Source organism: Labrus bergylta, chromosome 8 (genome assembly GCF_963930695.1).
Source record: "Labrus bergylta chromosome 8, fLabBer1.1, whole genome shotgun sequence".
NCBI lineage: Eukaryota > Metazoa > Chordata > Actinopteri > Labriformes > Labridae > Labrus > Labrus bergylta.
Genome location: NC_089202.1, coordinates 6,817,830 through 6,840,238, shown reverse-complemented (window position 1 = coordinate 6,840,238; position 22,409 = coordinate 6,817,830). Strand labels below are relative to the sequence as shown.

Genomic DNA, 22,409 nt, shown 5'->3' with positions numbered 1-22,409 from the left:
TGGGGAAGAAAAAGTCCCTGTTTGATCTCCATGTGTGATCGAATAAGATTTTGCAGCCTGAACTTTGATTCACCTCTGTCTCTTTCTGATCCCTCTTTGCCTTTTTGGGTGCTTTAGTTTACAAAAAAAAGATGTGCAGCACTTTTGGCTGTCAAATAACTGCACAATAAATTAGCCAACGAGTCTTTTCCAGCACAGTCTCTCTGTGCATATGTCTCCAACTGTTTCTTGTCTTTCCTCCTTTTCCTTTTTGGTGGTTTTTCAAATACTTGTCCATGAAATGAATTCCCTTGCAGGCAAAAAGCACCACCTCAGCTGCAGGGCTTTGATAAATCGCCGGCCAGGTGCTGCTCCAATTTGTCTTCATCATTAATTTTTACTGGGCTGTAACCTATCTGTCATTGAGCAGAACCCCTAAGCAGAGGTTTTGATGTGTTCACATGTGTGTGCACTTGCTTAAACCCTCCATTAATTGAGCGAGCCTGAGGCGTTTTTGGAAGAGACATGAACTAGAAACACCTTTTTTTTTCTATTTAAGTCCTCTTTTATGTGTATTTTGAGTGTAAATCATAGAGGGCGCTGGTAGCCTGGTTAGTGCTCACACCTCATGTAAGGAGGCTATAGTCCTCCAAGCATGTGACCCGGGTTCAAATCCAACCTGTGACTCCTCTCCGGCATGTAATATCTCCCTCCCTTATTTCTGACTATATCCACTGTCCTATCTCCAAAATAAAGGCATACAATGCCCCAAAATAAACTTAAAAACATCGGGGTAACGATTCAATAATGATTGAGTGAACTTTAGCAGAAAAAGAGTCACACCTGAATCTTTGATATACATGATCTAGGTTTGCTTGGAGAATTTCTGCATCTTCTCCTAACAAACTTATGACAAAAACCTGTATTGTCACTGTTCATGTACCCTCCCGTGTATGTGTGTGCTTGTTTATGTGTGTGTAGAGGAATATGCTGTTCTTTCTGTCTATTTCAAACCCGACTTTCAGGATTTCCTGACCCTGTTGGCGCGCTTCCACTCTTGAAAGGAAAGTGTTCCAACAATTTGTGTTGAAAGATTCTGAGTGATCCATTGCACAGTCAACTATGAATGTGTTTGCGGTGGGTGGTGGCCTGCAGGTGTTATGGGGGTGAGGCAAGGTAATGTCAATGAAAGTGCTCATAATGAAGCTGATATAATGCAGCCTGATGTCAAAGTGATAAAATTGATGATGTATGTGTGTCACCACCACAGGTTTGGGCGTGTGTGTATCACATGAAAGATAGTAGTTTGTGCAGAGGAACAGGCAGCGATGAGATGGAAGAGCACAATGGGATGGTAAACAATTAGTGTCTGAAACACACACGTGCTCTCGAACACAAGAACACACACACTTAATGCATGCCTGCAGACACACCTCTGGGTTGCTAGGACTCTATGTTATCAACCCCAGCCTGCAGATTCTTAGAAAAACCCTTAATTCCCTTCTATGTGTCTTTGTGTGTGTGTTCGTGTGTGTGTTTGTGTGTGTGTGTGTGTTTGTGTGTGTGAGTCAAGTAAATGCAGAGAGGATTTAAACAGTGTCCTGCTCCATCTGCATTGCAAAGCACACATGTGGTAACTGGAAGTTAAGTTTCTCTAAAGCTTCAGAGAAAGAAAGAGGAGGGTGAATGGGGGATTGCAGGCACATGGGACACTGCATGGATTTTTTTTCTCAAGCTCGATGGTTTGTGTCTGAAGAGATGAATGCAAATATTAGCCGTGTGATATAAAAAAAGCTTTGTGAAAATGTCCAACATTGTTCCTTTTTTTTAGTCAGCGCATCCTCATTTCACACATTTCATTATTTTTGTGTTGGCAATTAGAGGTCGCTGCTTGTGTCCACCGTGAACCCAAGGTTTGATGTTCTACGGCCCATAAAATTGTTGCCCGACTTTAAAAAAAAAAAAAGTAAATAAGTTGAAAAGTTCATGTTGTTAGGTTTAGGCCCCAAAACTACTGGGTCATGTTTAGAGACATTGTGGTTTTGATAGCAAAGTGTAATTCATAGTACCTATAAATAAAGAAACAAGATTATGTTTTGTAATGTTATGTTGCTGAAAATAATTAAACTTATATATTTAGACCAATATGTAATAGTATCATAAATTGTATGCTGACAAGTAAGATTCTTACCTATATGTGGGTTGGATTCACTATTATTGCCAGAGCTGAATGTCAATTCTTTTAAAAATGTTATGGTCATTTCCTTAGCCAACGTTTTAGTCTAACACCAAGGTTTATGAAAACCAGGACGATGATTTTTCTAAAATCTTGCTAACATATAGAAGTGGTTTAGATTGGAAAGGACATTTTTCCATTTAAAAGTCTTAATTTTCATTATTTAAATTGCTTGCTGACATTACTAATTTCTAATGAGGATATATTTTCTTATTATTATCACCACTCCAAAAAGTTATTCATAATATGTAATATGTTCAACCTGGAGGGGAACAATGGGTTGACCTCCTTCATCCCATTTCATCCCAATGTGGTTTGATGATACAGCTGACCACATACAGGACTATCAACTATATACCGTATATTCATATACATGCATGCACGACCAAAGAGGCAATGTGGGCAGTATAAGATGAGTTTAAACAAAGGCCTTCTTCCACCATCCTGTTAATCAGCACTGACGGTTAATGAAGCTTTAATTTACACCTAATCAGATCTTGTAAGCCATGCCTAGTCGCCTCGGACTGTGTGGGGAGATGGAGGAACCAATAGACTGGATCCTCAGAGACCAACACTCCACTCTCATTAGTGTTCAGAGGTCTCCGCTCCTTCTTGTTGGCACGGGGCTCTTCAAATATATGCTTAGAATAAGTCAGCGTGTAATTTTAGTGTTATTTCTATGTCAGATCCTCTTTGTTACATTGTTAAGAAATGACATTGACAGTCAAGATGGGAAAAAAGAGAGGCTATGTAAATATGTATTTGGCTATCAGCGTGGAACATCACATGTTGGTACTCAATCCAGATGGGTCACCAATAATTCATGGGTCTTGCTATCTTTGCAATATTTTCCTACTGTTTGATGTAAGAAGGACTTCAGAACATCACTTTAGAAAGGATGAAGGACTTAGACTAAAATGTAAAGACAGATTTACAACAATGTCAGTCGTCTTTAATGACATCAACAATGGCTTTGCATGGTTAGGTGGTACACACAATCTTCAAGGTTGTTTATTCGCAAGATAGAGATGTTTCATCAAGGACAGTTTCTCCTTGTTGAACATAGGGATCTAGTCTTGGCAGATTATGTTGTCAACTGAAAAAAAAAAAAGAATTAATAAGTAAATGCCATGATGACCAAAAAACACAGTTTCCAACCTTGAACCTCTGCTCCGCTGCACTCATTTGGTCATTTTCAAGCTTGTATAAATAAAGCTATGACGGATTTCATTTTGAGACAATACATAGTTGCTGATAGAAATTCAAGTTCTTTAATTGATTTTGTTATGAACGCAAGCTGAGTTGTTCCTGGCAACTTATTACATCAAACCTTTAGCGTACTGAAATGACGAAGAACAAGATATTCTGCAGCTGCAGTGAGGTGTCAGTAAGATTCTCTTTTAAAAAACTAATTGTGGCCATTTTTTTGTAAATTCTTCATTGTCCAAATTAAATTATGCTTACTGTACTTAGCAATTTATAGAGGTTCTGCCACGAGATCTCGCAATATTAGAACATGGCAATAATTGGGATAAAAACTGTCTCACGATATCAGTACATAGACATAGAACAGCAGCCATAATGACAGAGACTGATGTTGAAATGGAAATTAGAGAACTCAAGAGGCCTTTAGGACTTAAAACAAACTCAGAAATACACACCTTTCTGTTTTGAAAATCTATATGGAATAGAAACTTTAATGATATATATCCACTGTCTTAGCTCTAGCGGAGCTCTAGAAGTACCTTCATGCACGACAAAACGGCAGAGACATTTTGCCGGTTTATTCAGTACGATCTCTAAAGTACAGGAGACTTTTGAACACACTGTTTCACACTTCTAATGCTTTGGTGAGACACATTCTTGTTTCTATCACCTACAATAGTCACCACTGCATAATAAGAAAGACGAAGCCAACTCAAGCAGGAGGGTGTATATTTTAAAGGAATGTCTTCCCATTTTCTCCTCCAGAGATTATTGTTTTATCTTCTTCATCTTTACACACACAATCATTCTGAGACCGAGGTCTACCTCTATGAACATTACAGCTGACATCTCATTTGCTGAGAAAAAAAGAAAACATGTAGCCCATTGGAGCTGTTCGGAGCCTGAGTTTGATTGGTTTTGTTTTGGCACAGTTATCACTTAAGAGTGTGCTTCTATCAACCTGGCAGCCACATAAGAGAGATGGGCTAAAAAGATTGAAGTCAGGTGAAGGCATTGCACTTGAGGTTGCTCTGACATGCTTTTAATTAAAGCTATTCCACACATCTCTGTTCCAAAGACCTGCAAGGCAAAATGTATCATTATGTGCACTCTGTGTGTGTGTGTGTGTGTGTGTAAATAAACGTGTTAATGTTAGACTGTGAAGTAAAATAAAAGTAATAGACTCTTTATGGCTTGACAGTTTTTATTCAACAAGGTACGGGGAGACTTATATCATGAGAAGAAAGATAAACTTTGAACTCTATCGTCAAAAAAGGCTTTTAAGATCTGCTTGGTTAGGCTTGTTGTTCCAGAGTCCAGAAGTGTATATTATGAAGCCAGTTCAACTTAACCAGGTTTCTTTGAGTAAGCTGGCTTGACAAAGCCTGAAGCCCGAGTTGGAGAAAACAGGTCTCAAGATGGCAGCTTTCCCATTTCTACTGAAGAAGTAGAATTCATAGTAGATTTGGGCCTATGAATACAAAATGTAGTTCTGACTTTGTTCTCAGAATTCTACGGAGTTAATTTTTTTTTACTTTTTGGGACTTCAGGGGCTCTGTAGAATTCTTACTTTAACATTAAAACATATATATATATATATATATATACTATATGTTTAGTAGCTTTTATCCTCCTGCTTAACTCTGCTTCTCTGTTAGCTTTCTGCTTCAGACTCTGAGCACACCGGCATAAAAGGGGGCATTCAACATGCCATTTGACGCTTCTTCCGTACACAAAGGAACAATCTGCGGCTGTCTGCTTAAGTGATTCTGTGATAATGATAATATATAAAAGTAACTGTGGTAAAAACACTGAAATGCATGAAGGCTCTCTTGATGCTGTGCACACAGTATGGGCTGCTGTAACTGCACGGATCCATTCTGTGGCATAACTAATGTGACCTCATGGTTTCAAAGGTTTAAATGCACATTACATCAGCTGATGATCTATACTGCCAACTAGATCAAAGTCAAGAGATGATCCTGACCAGTTTATTAGGTTAGAGTATGTGTGACCATGGTAATCTATCCAGACAAAAATCCGGACCAGTTTTGTGACAATAGTTCAATAGTTAATATTTTATTTGCAGACATTGTTTTTGCTTTCAGATTTTGGCTAAACACAAATATTTTTAACTTTTCCCCTGAAAAGTATTCTCACTGGTTCCCATAAAACAGCTCCTTTGTGCAATCCCCTGATTTTAAGAATTGAAAAATAACACGTCTTCTTTTTAAGCTTTGTGATTTTCAAGCTTCATGTTTCAGTCCTCTTAGATTGTGTGCTCGTATTTAACTGTGCATGTGTCTTTGTGGTTTCTTTCACACTGTTTATAGAAAACACTTCCAGCTCCTGTGAAAGTGCCAGGCCAATAACATTATTCTTAACTATGATTTTTAATGATACCCTTTTTAATGCTTGAACCAAATCAAGCTTGCAAATTGCCCTAAAAAATAAATGAATAACAAATAAGCCCCAAATTCTACTTGTTTGTTTTAATTCTCATATAACTGATCTGAAATGCACAAACGCTTGTGTGTCCTCAAGGGTGCAGTCTTCAGTTCAGTCCTTTACCCTGTCTTTGTTGTTATTTTGGAGGGGATGAAACCATTTATCAGCATCAACGTGTATCTTAACCAAACAGTGTAACAGTTCCTGTAGATAAGTGAGTCTAAGTGATGCGTTTGAATGACAAAGTCTAACAATTGAGCCTAACCTTTCCTCACATGTATACATTGTAATCATCACTTTAATTAAAAAGGTGTTATGGAAACAGCCTTATAAATAGAGACCCCCCCTCCCTCTCTCCCTCCTCCTATAAGTGTACATTCTGATCTATAAAACATCCCAGTCACCTATCCTGGAATAACAGGGTGTATGTTCCCTTGATATACGATCTGCTCTGTGGGCTCTCTGGCTGATTTTTTTGTCTCCCCTCAGATGTGATTCAGTGGATCATATAAGTCATACCCCTCATAGGCCAAATGTCCTAACTGCATACTTTCTCATGAGAGGGAGAACTCAATCTGTGTGTAGTGTGAAATCTACGATATGTCCGAGCAGCCCCATCAGCTGTGCCGTTCATTCACATACTGTATTGTTGACTCAAAATAAAGATGATTTGGTTTTCGCTGCGGTAAAGATCACATTCCAGTTCAGATATTGTCGGCTGTAAAATGCTTTATCTAGCGAATGTGACATTTGTTGTTAATGAGATACTCGTTGGTGTAGGGGAATGAAACATAATATTTGTAGTTGTCTTGAAGATGGACTGAGAAGGGAGAAATGTCCTGTACCAGTGTGGTTTACTGTTTTCTAACCGGCAACTTTCCTCAATGAGAGATTCTCTGATTATTTTCAAATTCATAATCCTTTATCCTCTGTCTTTGATGCATTTTTTTTTGACGTTGCACAAACCTGATGCACTACTGCATGTACATGGGTCTTGATTGTGAAATTTCAGAACATTTAGTGAAGCCACTTCCTAAAATTGGACCAAAAGTCAGCACAAGGTCATGAGAAGTTCATCATTAACGCCTATACGTCTTCTCTTAGTTCTGCATGCATGGCAGATGTGAACACAGCTGCAATGTGTTGGGTCACTTAAATATACTGTGCAGTGTTTTGAACTCGTTAGCTTGTAAAACAGACTAAATATAATACTGATGCCTCTCTCTGCTATGCTAAAGCAAACAAGACCATCAGGCGTTGAAGAAATCAAGAGTAAGCTGCCAAAGAGCCTTTGTTCACATTTTGAATGGCAAGGTTTTGCAGTAATTAGAATGTCAGACTGTTTTAAGAGAAGCAGGACAAAATGTATTGTGTGAGAACATTACAAAGGCATGATGTAGAAGTAAAGATCAGCAAAGATATCACACATAGGCTATGTCTTTCCACAGGGGTCAACAAGACACCCAGATCAGAGTCTCTCAAAAAGGGGTAGGTATAAAAAAGTTCATACTTCCTCCTATTCCGTTCTGATCACGGACTGTTTTTTGAAAATGAGATTGTTATATGGGTTTTCAGTCTTTTATCATTATTGTTATTTTAGTGTTTGATATTTTCTTTATTTACCTAAATGTTCCAAAAAAATCAATCAACCAATAATTTTGTGACATTATTTATGTCACATACTGGTTGGAAAAGTAAGTGTGACTTTTCGAATCTATAGCTGACACTATCACAACCAAAACTTAGTAGAAGCATGTCAGCAGTCTATCATGTGTGAGTCTTTCAGCAGTAGAACTTAGTATTATATAAATGAAGCTCTATGCTCAGTCTGACGTATTTGTAGCACTTTTGGATTAAGCATTTAATCAAGCATAAAGCATTGCTGTTGAGCAGGCATCTCTCTCTCTCTCTCTCTCTCTCTCCTACTTTCTGTTCATTCAAACAGAAGTAACAGCAACTGCCAGCAACACATTTTGACATCTGCTGTTGGTGGCAGTATTTCATGACAAACATCCACCCTGCCTGTCTACATTCACATTTGACACGAATGTGTAGCCGTCATCACTGCTTCCACAAAGCGGCTACAGGCCGCTAAGTCCCATATCCTATTTTTGACCGCAGCCGATAATTCTTGCAAAAACCAGAGAGTCAATATTTTATCACAGGGGTACAGCAAACACATGCAGATGCATTGTTGGTATGTTTTCCTCTTAAATATTGATTCCTAAGCCACTCTGCAGCCATCTGGTCTGTGGAGTATATTCTGCATAAAACACACATTCACACACACAAACATGCACACACTGATGCACACAGACATGCACACACTAACGTCTTTTTGTGCAAATGGGCCCACATACCCACGAGTCCATATAAAAATAAGCGCACACACACATACATGTGCACGGACACATGAATATGACTCTTTCTTGGCAGCATACACACAAAGAAACATAAGGACATGCACACACACTTTCACTCGCCTCACAAGCGTCCAAGCTCAGAGGAAAGGAATCTTCTTTCCAAAAAATGAGGAACAAAGACATGAAAAGAAGTCCAATTTGTATTGTGGTGGATTTAAATGTCATTTTACGTGTCCACTCTGAACTGCAGCTATGCTGCATGCTACAATCGTCTTGTTCCACCCATTTCCCTCTTTGTCTATATCACCACAGAAGTGCCTTTGGATGGCATCAAGCTTCAGATGTTGCAGCAGCACCTCCTTCCTCCTATACAAGCACTTTTTTTTTTCGGTCAGCGTAATTGTATTAGAATGCACCTCCAATCCTCTGTAACAGAAAGATGTAAGCCGCTTCGCTTGCTTGTGGAGGGATCAACAGTCTCTCCTTTAAAATCCTTGCAAAGCTGTGTGTGTTTGTACACTAACATGTGCATGCACAGTTGTATGTGTCTGCGGATATGTGTACTTTTCAACACACATTCCTTCACCTCAAACACACACTGACACACACACAATCACAGAGTATAAGCAGAACCACCTCTGTGTAGTGTGATTAGGTATAGCTGTCGCTGGATTGTGCTGAGCACAGCCGAGGCATTGCTGAGGATTGGGTTGCCCTGTCTCCACAGAGAAGGAGAGAGAGAGCGAGAACACACACACACACACACACACACACACACACACACACACACACAGCCTGTCTGTCTCCACCTTGTCTATAGCCGGTCGCCAGGAAGCAGCTGGCCTGAATATCTGAGTGCCTTTAATGAATTGAAGTCTTTTGGACGCGAGGATTCAGTGATTAAATGCAATAAGACTAATATTCCTGGGTGGTTTGGGAGTCGAAAGAGGATTGTCCTCAGAGAGGAAGAGAGATGACTGTGCTTGGCAAAGTGCAGTCCCCCTGGTCTCCTTCCCTGCTCCACACCTCCTGGGGAATGACCCTATTTGGAGTAGAGTACAATTGGAGCTCTTGAAGGGGGAAAGAAGGGAGGGGGAGACATTGTGATGTGTGGCTGAGGTTAAGGATTATGCAGACAATCAGCAACCAGGGCTTTGACTTTCCAAAACATACATCTAAACATTGTTGGGGTAATGTAACTTTGAAAAAGTAACTTGCTACTTTACAAGATTACTGCCAATTTAAAGTAAGTTGGTATAATACTGCGTTAAAAAATGAGAAAAGCAACCCGTAAGAGGACTTTTACGTGAACAAAAATTGTACACACCTTTGAATTTACTGACTCTACCATCATAGCAAAGCCTATAATCTGTAACTCTGCAGCCTAATAACAGGTGTAAAAGATGCGCTAACGTTTACAGACCTTTATAATGCTTACAGTCTGACAGTGAACTGGGCGGAGGCATACAGTATGATGTGAAAACAATACAAACACAGGCTCTTGAACTCATATTTAACCACAATGTTGTATTTGTCTCCTTTGTCTAAAATGTCAACATGAGAGTCATATTGCCAGAAAGAGAATGCTGCCCCCTCTGCTATTTCTTGTTGAAATTAAGCTATGTATGCATGCACACTGACTACACTGTAGGTTTACCCTTAGCTGGTATGCAGCTAACCTTCCCAGACGTCGGAGAGAATCAGAACTCAATAACGTATGACTTGAGTTGTCAGAACTAACGCATAACGTCACTTGTTCCAAAAAAAAAAAAGTAATCTGAATATTCTAACGCATCATTTCTGTAACGTGTTACCCCGGACACGGCATCTGAACCAATTGCAAACAGAAAAAAACAATACTGTAGCAGGTTCGCCATGTTCATAAAAAAACACGCTACACTAACAAGCTCTGCTTAAGAGCCTTAGTCTTGTTTAAATATTATCTTGGTTGGCATCCGGGGTGCACACAGGTATGCCAACATCTAAGATCCACCACACCTAAAACCACCACTTCACCACACAGGTGCCATTGTGGGATCACCAGTATGTCAGTGAATGTCATATGTCCTGAACAGTGTAAGGAAAACTCAGAGGGAATGTTTGACCTCTGGATAAATGTGAAAAGAACAGGGGTGATGACATTTAGACTATTGAAACAACATGCATGGGCAGCTGACAGGTCATATTTTGAAGAAAAGGGAAGAAATCTGCAAATAATCAAATGTTTACCAGCTCAAGGGCAAGTTTATGGCTCTCACTCGTTTTTTCACATTAATTGTTTGACATACATCATCCTTTTTTTGCATTATTTAACCTGTAATAAACGGATATTTAAACCGGAAAAGCCACACAACTACAGTATGAATTAGATCAGTATCACATATACTATCAACCTAAAGTGCCAGTGTCCAGTGCCAATCCAGGAAGTATTGTGGCTTTTATAGAACAAATAATTGAAGAGGTCAGTATACTGTAGGATGTATACCATCTTCTCGCAGTACCAAAAGCATATACATTTGATTTATCCATGGCTTAACGTCGATGGATTGATTGGGTTTGTGTTAGGAGAAGTAGTTTGTCTTCAAATTGGGTTCTGAAATTCTAAAAATGGACTCTAATGAAACTTAACACGGTAGATGTCAAATATGTAGCTACACATTAAAGAAAATGAACTCTTGTCATCTTGTCAGTTATTCAGGTCATATCTTCCTGTCAGAGCAAAATTACTTGAAAATGTTTCCAAACTTATCCAAGAGGTTTCTTCAGCCTCCTTTGATTTATTACATCAAGATATAATTTGAAGTGATGCAACATGTTTAAAGAGCACTTCAAAAATGAACACTTTGGTCGACGATGTGGATTGCCTCAAACTCTGCCCCAAGGCATGTCTCCCAGGTTATTTCCATTAAACCAACATCTTGGGTCGTAGTTTTTGTTCAGTACATTTACATTTAATGCCATTTGATTTCCACACCATCCCATTACTCAGAGAGAGAGAAGCTTGGGTTGAAAGCTGAAGAATCAAGTGAAAAGTCATGACACTAAAGTAGGCGCTTAAAGCAAAGCTCCGTTTAATTAGCCGACAAGTCTGACAGATACTATTTAACATGAATCACTTCCCTGATATGTCTCGCAGAGCACGTGATGGGGAAAAAAAAAAAAAGGTTCTGTGCAGACATGTTGAGCTCATTTATTTAACAGTCCAGACAGACAGGAGAAGAAAACGACATTTTCTCATGTCTGCCTCATCCACTTGTTGGACTCACTGATCTTAAAAGCTGACAGTTTGCAATTCAGGATGGAGGTTTAACTGAGTGTTAACTGCGCTTAGAAGCACATCACAGCGTGTAAGGAAGCATTCAAATACTATTTATGTACAAAAAACATGGAAACATTATGCACCCCTTGTAATTCACCCAAACATACATGCAGTACTAAAGCCAAATTGTAACCAAAGCTCTGTATGAGATGTGCAGTTTGTGTTGAATCACCTACTGGCATTTTGTAAATAGAACAATGCAAGAGTGCTGCAAGAAGACATAGAAAATAAAAGTTCAACGGTTCAGTGTTTTAGGATTTTAAGTTAGTTGCAGAAAGTTGTTCGTTTCATCCGCATGTTTGATGTATGAATACTTTGAAATAGTCATTTTGTTTCCTCTTGCAAGCCACTGAAACTAAAAGATGTAACCTCGTGATTCATTTAATTGTTTTATCCTTTAACATATACCCTGACTGGTACGCCTACTTGTGTGTGTCTATGTATTTGCATGTGCTTATCCATACTGTGTCTACTTTTGCATGTGTTTTCAGGTGCACATGTTTCATTTAACTGCTTGAGCTTTAGTTTGAAAGGTGTGTGTGTGTGTGCATATCTTAAACACAGAGAGAAGTTTCCCAGGTCATATTCCTGTTTATTGCAGTGTGAGTTTGTGACACAATAGAAGATGGTGTTTCATGCCTCCACTCTGCCATTCACATGTTTTTTGATAGAAGTATGATCCCAAAATGTGTGCATTTGAATGCATGTAAGAATGCAACGTAATCATTCACATGAAATCTGATGTAAATACCAGAATGTGCGTCATAGAATTTAACAATAAAATATCTTCTGAAATGTGTGTCATAACTCACGAGTGCATTGTTCAGCGTTCCATTTATGAATCATACATTCATATCATGAATCAATATTATTTTTGGACTTTTGGATGACATTCAAACACCTGCCAAGACCTTTTGCTGCTAGCATGTGATAGGACTGGCTTATTAACTTGTGTTAATAAAGGAGGATATTGAATTTCATACTGACAGATTGATAGCATGTAATTACATGCTTTATGTTTGTTGTACAGTTGCGTAAGCACTGTGACAACAGGAATAGAGCAAGAAAGGACAAGAGTTTGTTTCAAAGAACACGTGCAAACAACTGCTGCACCTAATGAGTGTTGTATTAGGTGTTAAAATTACACAAAACACTGTAGACATTTGTACCCACAATGGATTTTCTTTTTTAGCTCACCTTTCACGTTCACCTTTGCAAGAGTTTTTTTGGTTGTTTTTGCAGCGGCCTCCAACACGAGCTTCCAGTTTTTCGCCTGATTTACAGCCCAAAGGTGCAGTCCACTGCTCCGAAGTGTTTACTCACCACAGGCATTAAACATAACTGTCAATTAGGAGTGGAAGTAGGGGCTCCTAATGGCCTTGTTTAGACCATCGTGTAGACAAGCATTAGCGTCTCAGAGTCTGACATACTTGGTGTGTGTGTGTGTGTGTGTGTGTGTGTGTGTGTGTGTGTGTGTGTGTGGCAGAAGCATGTAAGAAGCAGTATGTATGTGTTTCTGCGTGTGTGTGCACAAGTGTGTCAAACCTCTTCACAGTGTAACTCCCCTTGATCATCGAGAGCAGTGAACATTTCACCTGACACCTTTACGAGAGGACAGGACCCCGGACTCGTTTTTAAAGTCCCTTGTCCACTTTGATGTGCATTATTCAACACACCTGTACCTGATTTGTGCAGCGCTCTCTTTCGTCTCTCAGTTACCCCTGAATGTTAGCACTAGTTTGGGCTATGGCTGAACGTTAGCAGTATTTATGGTAGATTGATTTTAATGGCGGAAGTTTCTAATCAAGAAAAGTGTAAGAATAGATGGACATGAGAAAAGGTTGAAGTAAAGGCTAAACCTACTTTTTATGGTTTTTCCCTCTTTATCAGACAAGAGAAATAAAAATTCCATGAAACAAAGGATCTGTCCTAAAAACAACAAGGGGCTTTTTTAGTGCCTTTATCAAATTAAAAACACAAACAAATAAGCTCTTCAACATAATCATATCGATATGATCATTGCTTTCAACACTTCATGAGGTCCTTTTGGTCTAACTTAACATCCTTCCCCATTTACCACTGCAGCAACTGTTTTTGAAACCTAATAAAATCCCATCCATTGCTGCAATATAACTTAAGCTGCTTTAACTTCCTGTTGGGGCGGTACACAGGTGTGCGTCCGAGATTAATGTCTGAAGCATTTTGGAGGAGAAAGGGTTGATGGGAGGATAAAAGATACAACGAGCTCATGAATTATCTGCATATGCGAGCTGCTTATTTGATCATCGATAAGGGGAATGAGTCCACTTGCTCTCCAGTCTGCGCTCACGCGGAGCCTATGAGCCCTGCGATAGCATCAGTTTAGCTTCCAATGACAACTAGTCCTTAGCATGGATGAACACAGCTTCTTTGGTAAGCTATATATGATAGGATTATGACTGTATTTGATATGCAACGCATGGAATTAAAGAACATCTTGATAAGTTGAAATGATTCTCACGCTTTAAAGCACATGGCTTAGCTAGGCTACGTCCACAGTACACTTGGCTGTACAGTAAATTACCTGTTTTGCCCTTGAGGATCAATACCCAGGCAGTGAAGGGCACCTCTTTTTGTTTCTTCTGCAAATAGTTTAGCTAACACGAGGCAAAGAGCTCTTCAAAAGGAGCCGAAATACCTCTGTACAATTGTGACTAATTCTGGCATAAATTCACAATGGTTTCATAACAGGCTTCACAGCTTGAGGTTTGTCATGTGCGATGGATGCCTTGCTCCCATTTTCACCTGCCATTGCTCTCAATCAAACAAAGAGGTGGGGAGGAAGTTTCTTTTCATGTTTTCAAAGGGGACTGGTTGCAGAGCTGTTTTTTTTCTTTTAACTGAAACAATTACTCTTTTTATTGAGAACAAATGTTGACATTTGGAGGGTGCAGCAGTGGGTTAGAGAAAGGGAGAGACAGAGAGAGAGAGAGAGAAATAGGGCCCCTATGTGCTTTGTGAAGGCCTCCAGAGCTATTGACAACAGTGCTGAGTCCTCAGGGAGAGCCCACCTGAGAATAAAGCATGCATTTCAATAAATCATTTCCGAATGAAAGCGTTTGGGCTGAGGAGGAAGAAGCTAGCCAGGGGCTACAGTGTGGATGACTGCCTGTGAAAGAAATATATAAGGTAAAATAAATCAGTATTAGGAAGTGGTAATCAAAAGGAGAACAACATCTGATTCAAAGAGAAATCCATTTTTATCCTTAAAAGACCTTGATTCCATCACATTCCTGACATTGTGACACTATTCACCAATGCATTGACGTGAAAAAGACTCCTGTCAGCCAAAAGGGTGGGTTAACTGAGTAAAGTTGGGTTTACCCTCCACTGCATCCCCGGTGGCAGCCAAATATTACTTCCATGGATGAGTCAAGGGAGGAGGAGAAGGGAGGAGGAGGAAAACCAAGGTGAAAGGGAGTCCCATGAGATTTGGACAACACTCAAGCTCAAATTCAACTGGAAAATGAAGGATTAGCTTTTAGTCTGGCTGGGAGCGATGATGGAGGCTTGCTCTTGGAGGACAGGAATATTAGATATTTGATCTTTGAGGATTTCACACCCTGTGAGGCCAGAAGTGTGGTGTGACAAAATATTCTCTAGTATAAAAAGCATAAAAATTTAACTTAAAGAGGTTTGAAAATACATAGAAAGACTAGTTTGAATTATTATTATTATTATTATTATTATTACTTTTATTATTACTATTATCATTACTATTATTAAATTACTAAAGTTATTATTATTCATTGTAAATTAAAGGCATTAGCATGGCAAACTCCATCATGAGAATGAGCTTTATGTTTATTTCAAAAATATTTTGTTGCATTATTATCATTATTATTATTATTATTATTATTATCGTAGTTGGTGTAGCCTACCAGTATGGTAATGTTAACATAAGCTTTAATGTTATTGTTTTTAAACTAGAAGTAGCATTATGGTTATTAGCCTGTAATATTAGCCTGTTATTAGGCTATAATACTATTACCCTATTCTGCAATTAAGTCTTATTTTCTTCTATCTAAGCTTTTTTACCCCAAACTGTTTAATTATCTGTGTCCCGAAGCCGCAGTAATAACACAGCCATGATGAAAAGCAGAAGAAAGCCTGTCCGATTAGGGCCCATCACACAGCCCATTGGAGCTGGCAGATGCTTAGATAGACTTTTATGGATTGCTCAATGCCGTGCCGTAATGAAGCAGGCAGGGCTGACCCATCCTGAACCAGGCTAAAAAAGCTCCAGGGACGGGCCCCGCTGGGAGCCCATAATGCCCGATGTGTCCCACGGTTGTATTAATCACACTGAAAAATAAATGTGCGGCAGGCTGGGCGAGATGAGAGAGGAGAGAAAAAGGGGAAGAAAAAATGAAATAAGTATGTCGTTTATCCCAATCAAGGTCGTGAATATGTGACCGTGTGAGATCCCCCTGACCAGAATGAGGCGTTAAAGGAAAATGATGGTCCATTTAGACAGAATGGATTGTGCAATCTGTGAAAACTCATAATGTTTATGAAAAGTGAGATTCATCAAACATTTCCCATCTGTGTGGGACTGTCAGAGTAAAAGCGCAATGAGAGCAGGGTGAATAAAAATAAAACGCCCCAGTGTTAAATAAAGGTCTATAAATAAAGAATGACTCCCCAAGAATGATGTGATAGTTGGGAAAACAGTTTAATATTTTCTCCTTTGAATAATGAATATCATATCCCGCCAGTACATCGATACCAGCGCGTTTGATTTTATTTACATTCAAAGATATAAATTAGTAAAAGTTCTCCTGATAACAAGATTGTGTAGCTTTTTTTTTCACCCCCAAATGCGTCTCAAATAAAAACCGTCCATAATATATATATTTACAAAACACACAGACGATGTCAGTTTTCCATTTTTGCAATACAACTTGCATAAATTATAGGCATCATTTCGCCTTCATTTAAAAAAATAAATATCAAATGTAGGCTATTCCACTTTGAAGTCCTCGAGTTCTCTTCAGTTTCCGTCCGCTGTGCGTCCCCAAGACACTTCCTTTTACAAAAACGGTTTCACAGAAAGGCCAAATCATGTTTTCCAAAAGTAAATAGGCTATACTAAAATAATATACCGTGGCAAATAAGCAAACTATAGGAACCTGAGAAATTACATGTAAATCACATATAATGGGAGATCTGTTTCAAACCAGCGTAATTATGAAATGATTATCCACAATGCATCAAAACAAAAACAAATCAATTAAAATCAACTGAAATGATACGGTTATAATTATAATCTGATGTGTCTCAGCCTGTGTGCAGCTGAAGAAGCGGTAGCAGCTTTTATCCCGTGTGTATGGTGGCACTAGATCCAGTTTGGAGTAAAGGTTATGGGGGTTAACACGGGGGCTAAAAGGTGGTGGCCTTACTCGCTTTATACTCAAAGCAATTGTGACACCTACCTGCAGAGCGTGGAAATAAAAAATCCCACACGATCAAATGATCAACTCTCTCCACAAACCAAGAAAACACAAAGTTTTCCACAGGCGGGCTCTACAAAAAAAAAAGCAGTCATGAACTGCAAGTGCTTATTAAATCCCCACTGCCTAATTACCGGTTTAGAAAAAAAAAGAAGAAGGAATCGTCTATGCACTCCCAAGTGCAAAGCTTTGAGTGTGAGTAACAATCTCAGTGACATTTGAAGATGTAAAAGTTGTACGATGAATGCACGGAGCAAACTATCTGTTGTGTTTGCTTTTGGCTGACCCTGTGTGATTTTAATTATCCTAAACCTAAAAGGTAAGATTCGGGGCCCACTGTGCACATACGATAACAAACACGCATCAGAGGAAATATTACAAATATAATTCCTGCTCGAAGCTATGGCAACATTTCTCTGCTCAGGCTGTCACTGTGTGTCTGTGTGCACGCACGGGGCTTTGTGTGTGTGTGTGTGTGTGTGTGTGTGTGTGTGTGTGTGTGTGTGTGTGTGTGTGTGTGTGTGTGTGTGTGTGTGTGTGTGTGCAGGTACACGTGGTTGGGTTTATTTAGGCCCTATCTTGAATGGATTCATTTTAAAGTGTGAGGTACTTTTGCTCATTTGTTTGCATTCGATTCTCTCATATACTCCTGTCATTTTTAATGTGGGATTTTAGCAAATCAAAACCCTTTCACTTTATTCTTACTGATCCAATGAGATTTAGAAATAACAAAATATGCAAATTGTTAAAATTAAAGGAGAGCAATTATAGGTTGATAATGCACTGCGCTGGAAATCGACTTATAGACCATACACTTTCATTTGCGCTGTACGGGTCAGTTTCTGATGTTTTATTCTCATTTCAGTCCTCAGAATCGAGTTAAAGTTGAATCAAGTGGAAACTTGCTAATAGTGTCAAATAATGCAACTTGTTTTTAATGCAAATTCGCGTTGAAAAAACTTTTATATTTCTTGAAAAAACGGCAAAAAACAACCGGATCATGTTATGATATTTCTGCTGGAAAAGATGAAAGTGTCACCTTAAAACCACTTGATTTGCATTGGAAACAAGTGGACTCATTTTACTGTGACCATAATACGATTTCCCTTGAGTAAAATACAACCTACAGATCCAAAACCAGATTAAATAAGTTCTTTAAATCATCCTGTTTAGCGCATTGTTTTTTTTATTACGTACCTTTCTTTGCTTCTAAATTTGCGGGTCTGAAAAGTTGTTGCTGCTGCTGCTCGACAACAACAATCTGGTTCGGGTTATTTTTAACGAGGGGGGAGTCTGGCCTGTGTTTGGGGTTTGCGCTCGACTCCCCGGCCTGTTGAGAGGAGCTCAGACCCTCGTTTGCAGCAGCAGCGGCGGCAGCGGCTGCGGCGGCTGCAGCCAGACTCACTCCGGATGAATTAGTGTAGCGCAGGATCCCTTGGCCCTGCAGGGGGCTGAAGTTGCCATAGTTTGTGTAATTGCTATAAAAGGGAGAAGTGTAATAAATAGGTCTTCCAAGGATGGAGGGGGCCGGGTAGAGGGAGGGGGAGCTGGCAGCCGGGGAGTTGGTGGAAGGCGTGGAAGGTGTAAGGAGGCCACTGCTGGAGGAGGGGCAATTTGGTTGCCCTGCAGGCTGCCCCGGTTGCTGATGTTGCTGCTTTTGGTCCGAGGTAGCAATCTCTGCCAGTGACCACAGTTTGGGCTTGACTGTAGTGTTCTGAGGGGGCCCTGAAGAGGCTCTGCTGTCAAGGCAGGAAGACGGTTTAGTGGTAATATTAGTGCTGCTGACGAGGCTCCGGCCCAGATCCTCGCGCTCTCTGTGGAGATGGTGGAGGTGATGGAGGTGGTGGTGGTGCTGGTGGTGGTGGTGGTTGAGGGGGTTGTGATGACCGAGAACCGGAGCTTCTACTCCCGTGAGGGGCGACGATGTGACGGATTTGGGCGAGTGCTGTGCGCGCGGGTTGTGGTTGTGTTCGTCGCCGCTCTCGTCGCACTTGTCCCCGGCCTGGTCAGAGCTCAGCTCCCCTCCCACGCCACAGCTGATCTTCTCGACGTCAGACTCCGCAGAGCACGAGTGGTCCGTCAGGGTGTCAACGTGCAAACTGATTCCTGAAACGAATTAAGAATATAAAACATAGTTTAAAAAAAAAAAGAAAAACAATTGCAATTGAAAAAAAGAAGAAAATAATAATGACATTAGGATTCAGAAATAAAATGATGATTTCTTAAATTAAATGAATGAATATTTGATGCATCTAAACCTAACAGAAAATCTGCAAAAGCTAAAAAAAAAAGAGAGAAAACAATCCATTACCATTTGTATTCAACCCACCTACCAGGCTTGAACAATTATTGAGTTTATTATCATTTGAAATATAAAGCTGCATTTCAAAGCCTCCCATGTGTTAATAAAGAAATGTCATAATGTTTTGGGTTTTTTTTGCATTTAAATGTATAACTTCATAAATACAATAAAAAAAATAATCAGCCCTATTGCATAATTTCTACTCCTGTGGGTTATGTTTTGTGTCCACGTTGCCACTGACCTGCAATTAATCATGTGAAAGAATGATTTACCTTAACAGGTCAAATGCTGACCTGTCTTTAAATCCTCGTTTTCATAAATCAGTCAACATGGATACTGACACAATACACTGCAATTACATTTTAAAATAAATATAGTCAAACTGAATTTTTCTCTGTTGGAAATACATGTTTTTATATCCTTGATATTTTTATTCAGGCCTACGCAGAATATTCTGGCACTACACAACTTGAGCAGTAAATAAAAAAGGGCATGCACTCCCTCCCCTCTGTCTCCCTCTCAATTGTTAAATGGATCATTGGCTCGGTCGCCAGATTGTACCTTCATCCTCCGCTGAAGCCTCGCTGTTGTCCAGCGTCTTATCAGAGCGCTCCACCTCCTTCCTCTCCCCGTCCCCGTCCTCCTCGTCCTCGTCCTCGCTCTTATTCCTGGGCGCCCAGGTCATCTTGTTCTCCTTCTTGAGCCTCCTCCTGGCGTTGGCGAACCAGGTGGAGACTTGGGTCAAGGTCATTTTTGTGATAATGGCTAGCATGATCTTCTCGCCTTTGGTCGGGTACGGGTTCTTCCTGTGCTCCTGTAGCCAGGCTTTCAGGGTGGCCGTGGCGTCCCTGGTGGCGTTTTTGCGGTAAGCCGGGTCGTTGAGTTGGTAGGGGTACCCCGGGCTTCCATAGGGGTGGTAACTCAATGCCCCGGCCATGCCCGTCGTGTGCGCGTCATATGGAGAGCTCTGGGGGGAAAGTTGTAAAAAGTCATGCGTCTGTGGTTGTTTTATAGAGAGAGTTTTCTTAATGTTACTTCAATCCGGCTTGTGGCTAATTTGCAAAACAAACCGACACAATGTGAACAAGTTGCACAATAACATAAAGCAACATTTAACAAACCAGTCAAACAGTCTATTTTATTTAACAGTTTGTTGTTATTAAAATCCTGTCGGATGTTTGTGTAAGCTCACTGGCATGATGTGATCTTTTTTTTGTGTGTGAAACAAAATATAAAATTACTATGACATTTCAAATTCACAAGCGAAATTAAGTATATTTCTTAAAATGAACTAAGTATAGGTTCATCATAAGATTGTATGCTTTAATCATTTGTCAACCCTGATCATTATGTTGTTTTAAAAGTTTATTTAATGGCACGTTAAGAAGCCTTAACACACCATGCGTAAAAGCAGGCCGCAGAAAGACATGGGCTAATGGTTCACTAATGGTTTAGATCGTTATCGGATTAACTAATAACAAGCCTGCCAGTAATATGGCCGTAAAATAATAAAAAGGAAATTTCAATTTTCTGTAATCAATTATCAACTATCTCATTTTCTTTCAGTTGCTCCTCTTTTGTTTTGTTGTGGCAGTCCCTATGTGTTAACATATCTCCTCTTTGCAGCATTACAAATCCCATTAGCAAATCACTTGATATGCACCTTTCCAAAAACGCTTTAATAGCGAGTCGTGCTTTTCATGTAAAAATTCGGTTTATTCAGCTCACAATAAAGTCATAAAGACACTTCATCCCCGGCGATTCTTAATGAGGTATACTGAAGAGGAAAGAGTTATGGTTTGTGGTATATTAATTTTGTATGATACATAAATTAACAGCTTAGAAGGCTTAATAAAAGTCTTAGCTGGTGTTCTGTTTTACATTATTAGCTGCGCAGTGACTGGTCAAGCTTTTACAATTTGCAGCTCACATTTAAAAATCCCATTTAAGCCTATGGTCAAAGATTTTATACTAAGAACCCGGCGAGTACTGTAGGCCACCAAGTCCGAATGTACTGTATATTAAGCATGCAATCCAAAAGAGCGTTTTAGAAGTTACTGACGAGTGAATAATAACACAAACAACGTTAACTTAACGATTTCATCAAGCTTAATGCCAGACAAATGCAGCTGAACATTTTGCGCACAAACAAACGCCAAGGAGTCGACATGATCACTGCCGTTAGAGCCCTATCATACTGGACAATACGCGAGATTATGATTTTTATTTTACCATGTAAGATGGGAATCCTGCAGTCGGATCCGTGGAGTATGACAGCGGACTGGAGAAACTTGCACCGGCCGAGGCGGAGAAAGCAGCAGATCCGGGGTAAGGGCTGAAGGCTGAGCCAGAGGACGACCTCGCCAAGTCTTCATTCCGCGGGGCAGCGAGAGCCGAGGCCCCGTAAGCAGGACACGAATAAAGCGCCAGAGAGCCCGGGGGCTGGTAGAGGTAACCCTGAGGATAGGACATTGGTGAGCGCGCGATGGTCGTCGATTCCAAAAAGGGAGGAAAAAAACGCGCAGCGCGTCGGGCAACAAGAGCCAAAATTATAAACAATCAACTCAATAATCAGCCGTGCAAACAGTCATCAGACAATGAGAATAAAAAAAAGTCCTCCCTCCACAGCCCCCTTACTGGGAAAAAACCCCGAAAGATCAGTTAAAGTGCCCTCATAGAGGCAATGTGGCATGCGTCTTGATCCCCTAGCGTCCGATGTTTTTAGTACGCAGCGCTATGAAGTGAGGAGTTAGCAGGGAAGGAGCCAGTGGAGTTTCAGACACAGAGCATTGGGGGAAACTGGAGCTGTCACTCCGGCTCATCTGAATATCCCATCCCCGCCCCCTTTCTGCCTAACAGAAATGGAGCCGAGGAACAAAACCAAGACTCCACACTACAACAAGTAGGCTCTCTTCAAAAGTTGTTTAAGTGTAGAATTATAAATCAAATCTCCCTGACCTGACAGATTATTGAAAGACATCATGAAGTAACTGTTGCGCATGAAAAATATTCGGTCCACAGCTTCTTTTTTTCCCTTAGTTCAAGACCTGTTTCAGGGAAACTC

The 22,409-nt window shown here is 40.0% G+C and overlaps 1 protein-coding gene across 1 annotated transcript; it reads right to left on the bottom strand.

The window, feature by feature from the left end:
* Positions 1-16,246: 16,246 nt before the first annotated feature.
* irx2a (iroquois homeobox 2a) lies at positions 16,247-22,117 on the bottom strand. Its single transcript, XM_020634549.2, has 3 exons — positions 21,578-22,117; positions 19,907-20,312; positions 16,247-19,149 (listed from the first exon to the last, which is right to left on the bottom strand). The coding sequence occupies exons 1-3, from the start codon at positions 21,815-21,817 to the stop codon at positions 18,233-18,235; spliced, it is 1,563 nt and encodes a 520-aa protein (XP_020490205.1). The 5' UTR covers positions 21,818-22,117; the 3' UTR covers positions 16,247-18,232.
* Positions 22,118-22,409: the final 292 nt, after the last annotated feature.